At 45.9% G+C, this 9544-nt stretch overlaps 1 protein-coding gene across 1 annotated transcript in view; it reads left to right on the top strand.

The window, feature by feature from the left end:
- Positions 1–9544, top strand: part of Gldc (glycine decarboxylase) — a 75899-nt gene that overhangs the window by 46544 nt on the left and 19811 nt on the right. The window contains exons 16-18 of the mRNA XM_005352131.2: positions 2517–2592; positions 6918–7043; positions 9166–9315. Coding sequence (XP_005352188.1) covers positions 2517–2592; positions 6918–7043; positions 9166–9315 — 352 coding nt within the window. The remainder of the gene's footprint in view (positions 1–2516; positions 2593–6917; positions 7044–9165; positions 9316–9544) is intronic.

Below are 9544 nucleotides of genomic sequence, written 5' to 3'. Positions count from 1 at the left end.
GCTGGGATTAAAGGCGTGCGCCACCACCGCCCGGCTTCTCCTGTCATTTCTAAGAGGCATGATCTCACTGCAGTGCTCTGATTCCTCTATAGTCTTTCTGCCCATCTTCCTCAGTGTTCCCAGCCTTAGGGTCAGGAGCTGGGTTGTAGATGTGTTCACTGGGGGTGGGTGTCCGTGATCTCGTTCTCTGCGTGTTGACAAGTTGTGCTTTCTTCAGTGGTCTCCATCTGTCACAAACAGAAGCTTCTTTGTATCGGGGTGAAAGTTACCTGTACCTGGGCTGTAAGGATAATGTTTAGAATGTACTCAGGGATTGTGCTGGTTTAGTAAAGTGGTAGTTACAAGTTCTCTAAGTCCATGACTTCACTAGCCCCAGGGAGTTGCCTGAGTTTCTAGTGTCAGGCGTGATTTCCTTCCTGTTGGGCAGGCAGCAAGTCCAATTACACAGGTCCTGCTTACCTCGAGGATATGAAAGCCCCTTTCTACAGGGGAAAGGATGACTTGTGTGCAAATTGCAGGGGCTGAAGGCTAGACTTCTATTTGGAACAAATCCCCTGAGCATTTGTTACACAGTCATTTCATAAGATCCAGTTCCATAGATTTCTTTTGGGGGGTGGGGGGAATGCACAGGACTCCAAATCCAGAGCCTGCTGTCCAGGATCTGGTTTACCTGAGATAAGGCAGGCACACGGTGTGAACACTGCAGTAACACTCCATGAACGGTAGGTATACAGGCTGATCTAAGGCATGTGAGCATGTGAAGTAAGATGAAATTGGTTTTCTTTAAAGGATTTGTGAACTGCCATGGGGGTGCTGGGAATTGAACCCAAGTTCTCTGGAAGAGCAATCAGTGCTCTTAACCCCTGAGCCCTCTCTCCAGCCCTACTTAATTTAATGCCTTTTATTATTATTGTTGTTGCTAGTTTTGTTTTTCAAAGAGGGTTTCTCCGTGTCTCCAGTTCCAGGGAACCTGACACCCATGGCAAAGGGCACATAAAACAAACAATCAAACAAATCAAAAGGTGTTAAGTGTGCTAGTGCTTTGGGTTCAGAAGTCAGTACAGCTGATGAGTAGCCTGTTTGCCTATGGAAAAAGCAGAGAGGGGTAAAGCTGACTCCGTGTCGGGGAACAGCTGCTAGGTGTCTTGGCTCTTGTCAGACATGTCTCTTTGTTTTGTTGCATTTAACTAAAGCCCCCGTTTAGCCAGGCAGTGTCTGTATCCCCTACCCCACCTGTCACTGATGATTGAACCTAGGGCCTCAAACTTGCTACGTAAGCACTCTACCCCAGTCTATGCCCCCATCCCAAGAGTTTGCTCTTGTGACTCTCAGTCCTGGCGACACAAACACGCTCAAAGAACAGTTCTGTTTGCAGAGGAAACCTGCGGCTCCTTGACACGGTTGACACCGTTCCAAACTACCCATCAGCCACTGTTAGCCCACTGGGCAGGTGATGCACTACCCTCCACTTCAGCTGTAAAATCAGGGAGTGGTGGGTTGTATCTCAGAGGGTGTAGACTGGAGGACAAAGCCTTGTGAACAAGGCAGAGAGACCTATGCTCACCTCCCACTCCTTGCTTCACGCAGCACTAGGACGCTGACCCACTTGCGTTGACTCAGTGTTGATCACAGGAACATGAGTCATTCAGTATGATCTCCAAGTGGTGCCTGCAAGATAGCGTCAGAGCTGCTAGCAGCCGTACCGATTCGGGGCAGGAAGGATGCCGTGACAACAGCCGAAAGTTTCTGTGGAGATAGTGTGGCCTTTGTCTGACTCAATATTTGATTTATTAGAAAGTGTGTTGTTATTATTCTAGGTGTGATCATTTTGTTCCGGTTATAATTTTACAATATCTTTGCTTTGAAATATACATATTGGTTTGATCTGATAAACTGTGAACCTGTGGTTAGTTTCATAATTGCTTAGTTATGCTTAAAAGGGTTTGTTAAGTGACGCGTGTGTTTAGAAATGAGACTCACCATAAATTAATCCTTATAATTTCAAAATTTTTCTCCCATTAAAGTTAATAATGGGTTTCTTTCTTTGTTTTTTTATTTATTTATTATATATACAGCATTCCTTCCCTGTATGCTTGCATGCCAGAAGAGGGCACCAGATCTCATTATAGATGGCTGTGAGCCACCATGTGGTTGCTGGGAATTGAATTCAGGACCTCTGGAACCTCCGAGCCATCTCTCTAGCCCCCAGTAATGGGTTTCTTATATTTTTCTCACATTTTTTTTTTACCAGTCCTATTCCCTTAGTAAAATCATGTATGTTTGATGGTCCTGAGCTGATAAGCAAGACCCACCTTTGGTTAGGGCCAAGCAGTTACTTTTGTTCTTGTAAAGATCCTAGATAAACTAGGACCCTGAGTGGTTAACGTGTGGTTAGTGTCTAGTAAATACTGAATGAACCCTAGGACCATGACTGCTTAACATGTGATTATGTCTGGTAAATACCGAGCCAACAAGTGAAAGTCACAGCCCTGACTCTTCTCGTCTTGTCTTTGCAGCGGAGCCCAGGGCGAGTATGCTGGACTGGCCACTATCAGAGCATACTTAGACCAGAAAGGAGAGAGGCACAGAACGGTGAGCATGGGCAGGCAGCTGGCTTTGCTGGGCGTGGTCGCAGGCTCAGATCACAGGGTCCCTTTTGTTCTGTGGGATCTGCCTTTCCAGTCTTCTTGGAAGTGGACAGGGAACCATCTATCATGAAACACGTATCTGTGAAGTGACCATCATGATTCGCGTTTCCAAGACATCCCATATAATCTTCGTGAGGGAAGCATCTAGAGATGAAAGGTTTTTGTGCAAACCCAGCATCTGGAGTTAGCCAGCTGGCCAGTGAAATGGTCTCTAGGGTTGCTGCCATTCCCGCCCTCCTCTTTGCCTCAACCCTAGCCCTGGGCCTAAGACCGAAGCAATTTTAAGCCTAAGTACGGTCTAGGTTATATGTATCCTCAAAAGATGCCCATAAATATGTTCTCCTGTGGGGTTGTTCTCAGCTCTGAAGACCATGATGGGAGAGGGTGCATTTGTGCTACAATCTTTGCTTTGGGCATGGGAGTTTGCAAAAAGTGACTCCTCAGATTTCCTGGGGACCAGCTGGTGCTACCAGACACTGCTCGTGTCCCAGAAAGATGTGGTGTGATATAACCAAGGCCTCCAGTTATGGCCAAAGGAGTCCCCTGTTCCTGGTCCCTCCAATTTAAAGGCCAACTCTGTGCTCGGGTTTCCACTAAGCTGTGGAGATGGAATTTTTAGAGGGATTGTAGAGTAGGTGTCAGGAGTGGGACAAAGGCCCCGACAGTTCCAGGAGAATTCCAGAAGGCTCTTTCCTAAGTGGGCAATATCAGTGAGTCCTAGTCTAAGCTCAGGTCCTTTCTGAATTTATTGAAGCTGAAAGGGTGTTCTGGCTAGGCTGGATTTTGCAATGAAGAATTTTGAAACTTTCACTTTCTCCTTGGAAAAGAAGGAGAAGGAACATTGTCTCCTTGTGTCTTCCCAATGGGAATAGAATTTTCTTTAAATCTATCTATCTACCTACCTATCTCTGTATTGTGGTGATGGTGATTGAACCCAGGCCTTTCCCACGCTGGGGCAACACTGTACACCTGAGCTACATCATCAACAGTTTTTGTTTACTTGCTATTACTATCACTACATATAGCCCAGACTGTCCTCATATTCTCTGTCCTGCTGAGAAAGCCTTGAGCTCCGCATTTTATCACCTGCCTCCACCTTCCAGGTGCTGAGATTCTCTTGCTGAGCCCATGCCCAGCTGGTTTTGCTATTTTGATTTGTTCCTATGTTAGCTGAGGTAGGGTCTCAGTACGTAGTTTAGGCTGACCGTGTACTTGGCAATGTTTTGCCTCAGTTAACCTAAGTGCCGGGTTCACAGATGTGTTCGATCATGCCTGCCATTGGACTGATTTTTAACAATCATGAAGCAAGCCATTTATGAATTCAGAAATTACTGGACACCCTGGGCATGCCCAGGACACTACATTCTGGCACTTGGAAACAGTTGCTTTGATATAGGAGTTGGGGACCAAGCCAGAAACTCCAAATGAGAGATCTTCTGAATCGGGTAGACCTCCATCTTTGGTGATTGGCTGTAGGTGGTTTCGCTCCCTCTCTGAGCATCCCAGTCCTCCTTCTCCGCTCCCCATGCCCTGGATGTGATATCCTCCTGGCACTGGTGTGCACACTGCTATCACAGAAGCTTTGAGGCCATTCTGTTGGCGAGTGCAGGATTCTCACTTCTGGACAGTAAGAGGAGAAAGCAGGGAAGCCCCCCAGCCACTGAGCTCAGAAATACAACAGAGCTCACCAGTCTGGAAACATTGGCATCCTTCTAGACACACACCTAATTTAAGCCCCATTTTTAGAAAAGAAAAGAATGACTTATTCAAATCGCCAGGGAAGATTTTCCACGTTAGTGACGTCAAGGCAGCTGTTCCCACACAATGGGCTCTAATGGAGTTCAGTTAAACATACCCTTTGCTTTTGAAAAGGGGTTGGAGACGCTCTATGCCACAAAACTGCCCAGGTTCCTGACAGTTCTCTGCCTTCAAGCTGCATTTGGAAGTCATTTCACATTTGCTCTTTGGTCAAGTTTCAGGGACTCCTGAAATAGAATGCCCAAGTTCATGATTCATAGTTTAATTTGGGAAAATGAATTATTTAGCAAACATATTTAGCAATCACCATGTGCCAGGCACTGAGCATTTCCCAGCTCATCTCTCACTTGCTGGTCAAATCTCAAGTCAAGTCTTCCGACCAGAGAATAAGTATCCTATAGAAAGGGGAAACACTGGCCTTTCACGTGTACACATGTATGGTAATAATATTAATATTATTATTATATTTTGAAAACTGTTTTTCTTCCTGAGTGCCTGGGGCAGTCATAACCTTTAATTGTCAGTCATTGCCTTTAAAAAACAGAAGTTTCTAATTCGTCGTATGTTCAGCCATTCTTTGAGGAGGAAATCTGTAACTCTGCACCAACCAGGACCTAGCATCACCCTAAAGGATATAAGCGTACCATGGTCAGATTCACCTTGGACTCTAAGGCTTAAAGAAACCAAATCTTCAATCTGGGTCCTAATACTTCTGTGTCTAGCATAGCCCTGCAATTTTAAAGTGAGGGGAAAAGTAACACTGAAAATAACTTAAGGTCCTTAGACTCCACAGAACACAAGCGTGTCTAACCGTGAAAGTAACTTAAGGTCATTAGATCTCCACTAAACACAGGCATGTTTACCGTGAAAGTAACTTTAGGTCCTTAGCCTCCACAGAACACAGGCGTGTCTACAGTGAAAGTAACTCAGGGTCTTTAGATCTCCACAGAACACAAGCGTGTCTACAGTGCCTCTCTCCATTGTTCCAGGGATTGATTTTCCATGGCTGCTCTAGCAAATGACTGTAAACTCAGGGACTAACTTAAGGCCAGAGACCAAAAACTGTCTTCATGGTGTTGGCAGGGTGTTTACTGGCTGAGCTAGGGAGGACCTGTTGCCTTTCCTGGTTTCTGCAGGCTGTGTGTGTGTGCGCACGCGCATATTCAGGTGCCCACAGAGTTGAGCTATCTGATACCTGGACCTAGAAAGGGAACTGAATCTTGGGTCCTCTTCAAGAGCACTACACATTCTTAACTGCTGAGCCCTCTATCCAGCCCGTCCCCAAACTTGTGTGAGTGTGTAGGTTTATGTATATATGTGAGGGTTGGTATACGAATTTGTGTGTGTAACTGTGTTGTTGGTACAACCTCTGTTTCAGAGGAATCAGTTGGAAGCCACTTTTTTCCTCTAGAAGCCCATTTTTATAACCCCCCTCCAGAGGAGTTGCCACACTGGGTCTGGGATTTTCCAAGTAGGCTCACTCTCCACCTGAGTTCCATTGGAGAACTTCAGCCCTGTCCCATCTTGTCATGGTTTTCCCTGAGATCTGCAAACTGCAAGATTCCTGTATTCATGTCATGATGGGGAGGATGGGAAATAAAAACCCCGGCATGTGGCAGGCACTACACCTACCACCCACCCAGCCCCCATCAAAATCCTTTATGGGGTGCGGCTCTGTGGTAGAACGCTTGGCTTGCCTGGCATGCATGAGACCCTGGGTTCAATGCTCTGTAGCTACTCCCCCAACTCCAGCAAAAACATCTAATAGAGGGACTGGGGATGCAGTTTCGTGGTAAAGAGCAGTTGGAAAACATGTTCATTCCAGCACTGAAATCCAAAACCAAAATCCAACAGGCCTTTTGGTTTAATGTCAGCTGTACTCTTGAGACACTGTCCCTGATTTCCTCCTCCGAAGCCACGTCCCCTCGGCAGTGATCTACTGTACTGTGGATAGTGGGCATTTATTTCTCCATGTGCGTGTGTTATGAATGAATGAGTCATGTGAGCACAGGGCAGGTGTTGATCCTCACACAAGTCATTCACAGCAGAGGAAACACCCAGTAGGTGTGGGCACAGCACAGTTCTGTTGACCTGGGGAGGTCCTTGGGGTGTATCTGTCCTGGTTCAGCCAGGAGCATCACTGAGGCTGTGATGAGGGCAGCGGTATCCTAGACTTCAACTTCTGACCTTGTCTTCCTAAAGATGCTTTCCATCCGCTACATCTAAGACAAGGTTAGAAAGGGCACAGGCTGCCGTTAGTGCTCTGGGATAGGGGAGGACATTCTGATATCTTTAGGAAAGTATTTGGGGATTCAAATGGAAACGCCCCTTCTAGTCATTGTTTCGCAATAACAGCAAATTTTAAGGCACTTGGGGTCATCTTCAGTAAAAACATGAGGCCCCTAATTTGTGTCATCGGCATGTTAGGAGACTTTCTCTAACTTGAGATACCCAGTGATTTTTTTTTTTCTTTCTTTCTCCTTTTCTGCTTCCTTTCTTTGTGCTCCCAAGGTTTGCCTCATTCCTAAGTCAGCACACGGAACAAATCCAGCCAGTGCCTACATGGCGGGCATGACGATCCAGCCTGTGGAGGTGGACAGATACGGGAACATCGATGTGGCTCACCTCAAGGCCCTGGTACTCACTCTCCTCTCCACGGATTGGAGAAGTCTGGGTTGGGAAGACACAGGGGATGGTGATGTGTAGGGGAGTAGATGGATGGGGTGAACATTGTCTTCTCTTATATTCTTATATTCTAATGAAAGACAATTCTAATGATTCCTCTTCTGAATGGGTCTGTAGAGAAAGAATACAAAATCCAAAACAACCCTAACAATCTTTAAGGGAAAGAGAAAAATAAGAAGCAACTGTAACTTGGGTTTCCAGTTAAAAGAAGCCATATCTTCTCTCCCCCTCCCTCCCTCACAGAGAGAGGGTCCTTTTCAGTGACCCCCCCCCCATCCACACCCTGATTCTTCCACTTGAAAGGTAATGAATGAGGTATTCAATGTGATGTATGTCACAGTAAGACAACTCTGCAGGGCCTGCTTCCCTGTCTGGCCTCAGAGTTCTCCATTCACAGCCACGCAGACAGTCATGGTCGTGTGGAGAATTAAAGAACGCATGGCGCATTCAGATTTTGCAGACGTCTCAGCCACGCTGTGCTGGATTCCAGGCAACATTCTCGCCTGTTTCCTCCACACCAACCCCCACTCCCAGTCTCCCAACCTCCAGGAAGAGGTTGCTTAGCAACCGTATCTGTTTTCCACCAGTGGACTGGAGGCTGCATCTTAAGTGGTAGGAAAATTGGTGGAATAGTGATGTGATTCTGTCAGGGTGATTAGGCATGGGTCCTGAGGACCTACGTCAAAGCCTTCACGAGGACACTGAAAATGCACAGCCCTGTTCCTCTTTTCCATCCTCCCCTTCCATTGCCATTTTTATTTTTTTTGGCCACAAATATTCTGGGTCGCTAACTCTAATTACTAAGTCTGTCCAATATAGAATATATGCAATATGACTTGATTTTCCTCCCACATTGCTCTCCTTTGGCTTGCTAGCCAAGAAAAAAAAAACAACTAGAAATTGTCCTTTATTTATATAGTTGCTTTCTTGGGAGATAAAAGTGAAAGAAGTAGGTATAGCCATATACAGTGGTTCTCAAGCTGTCGGGCTAATCCTTAGAGAGGGTCAAGCAACCCTTTCACAAGGCTCACCTGAGATCACTGGAATGCAGGTGTTTACATTGTGTTGTTAACAATAGCAAAATTACAGTTATGAAGTAGCAATGAAAATAATTTTACAGCCGGGCAATGGTGGCACGCGCCTTTAATCCCAGCACTCGGGAGGCAGAGGCAGGCGGATCTCTAAGTTCGAGACCAGCCTGGTCTACAGAGCTAGTTCCAGGACAGGCTCCAAAGCCACAGAGAAACCCTGTCTCGAAAAACCAAAAAAAAAATAATAATAATAATAATTTTACGATGAGGCATCACCTAACATGAGGAACTGTAATAAAGGGTCACAACATCAGGAAGGTTGAGAACTGCTGGCCCAGTGGCACAACCTCGTCACCCCAACACTTCAAAGGGGAGTCACAAGTCGAAGGCTAGCCTTGGCTACATAGAAAGTTAGAAACCAGTCTGAGCTTCTCAAGAATCTGTGGGAAGGAAAGTAGGAAAGTGATTACCAAAATGTAAGCAGAAAGGCTAGCTGGAAAATTAGCTATGTACAGAGATACATCTCCCACCCTCCCAAGAGCCCAGGGTAAATGTTGAGGTGGTTTTGAACCAAAGCAGAATCATTTTATAGAACTGGACCCAACATTTCCAAAAATCTTCTGAGTAGCTTCTTGCTTTTCGTTTAATTTTGTCTCATGTAACCCATGCTAGCCTCAGAGTTGCTGTGTAGCCAAGGTTACTCCTGCTTACGCAATGGCATGGTTATGTGAGTGTTCCACTATGCCTAGTTTTTTATCTAGTGCAGGGAGCAAGCTTAGGGCTTTGTGCGTGTGAGGAAAATCCTAGATCAGTTGAACCACATCCAAAGCTCGGTTTCTTTCTCGGGACCCCAGAGTTCCAAGAGGACTTGCTGTTGCCTTAAAATGAAGGAGCGATTGGCTGTGCGTTTTAGCCACTGTTGTAGACCGAGATGTTGTCAAGAATTCCAATGCCAAGGCTTCGCCTTCCCTGGTCTTTTAGAATGAAAAGCAAAGCCCTGGCTGAGAATGGATCACTTCCTTACGTCACTCTTCTCCCCACAGGTGGATAAACACAAGGAGAACCTGGCCGCCATCATGATCACGTATCCATCTACCAATGGTGTGTTCGAAGAGAATATCAGTGATGTGTGTGCCCTTATTCACCAACACGGAGGACAGGTCTACCTCGACGGGGCAAATATGAATGCCCAGGTGCAAACAATTAGTGTCCACTGAGAAAATGAAGAAGGATATGTTATTTATTTATTTTTAATTTTTTTTAAGGATTGACTGATTTTATGAGTATGAGTGTCTTGCCTGAATGTATGTGTGTACACCAGTGCTCATGGAAGTCAAAAGAGAACCTCAGATCCCTGGAACTGGAGTTTACACCTGGTAGTGAAGCGCCCTGTGGGTGCTTAGACCTGAACTCAGGTCCTCT

Source organism: Microtus ochrogaster, chromosome 8, assembly GCF_000317375.1.
Source record: "Microtus ochrogaster isolate Prairie Vole_2 chromosome 8, MicOch1.0, whole genome shotgun sequence".
NCBI classification, from domain to species: domain Eukaryota; kingdom Metazoa; phylum Chordata; class Mammalia; order Rodentia; family Cricetidae; genus Microtus; species Microtus ochrogaster.
The sequence above is the reverse complement of the archived record's forward strand: the minus strand, read 5'-3'. Positions and strand labels throughout refer to the sequence as shown.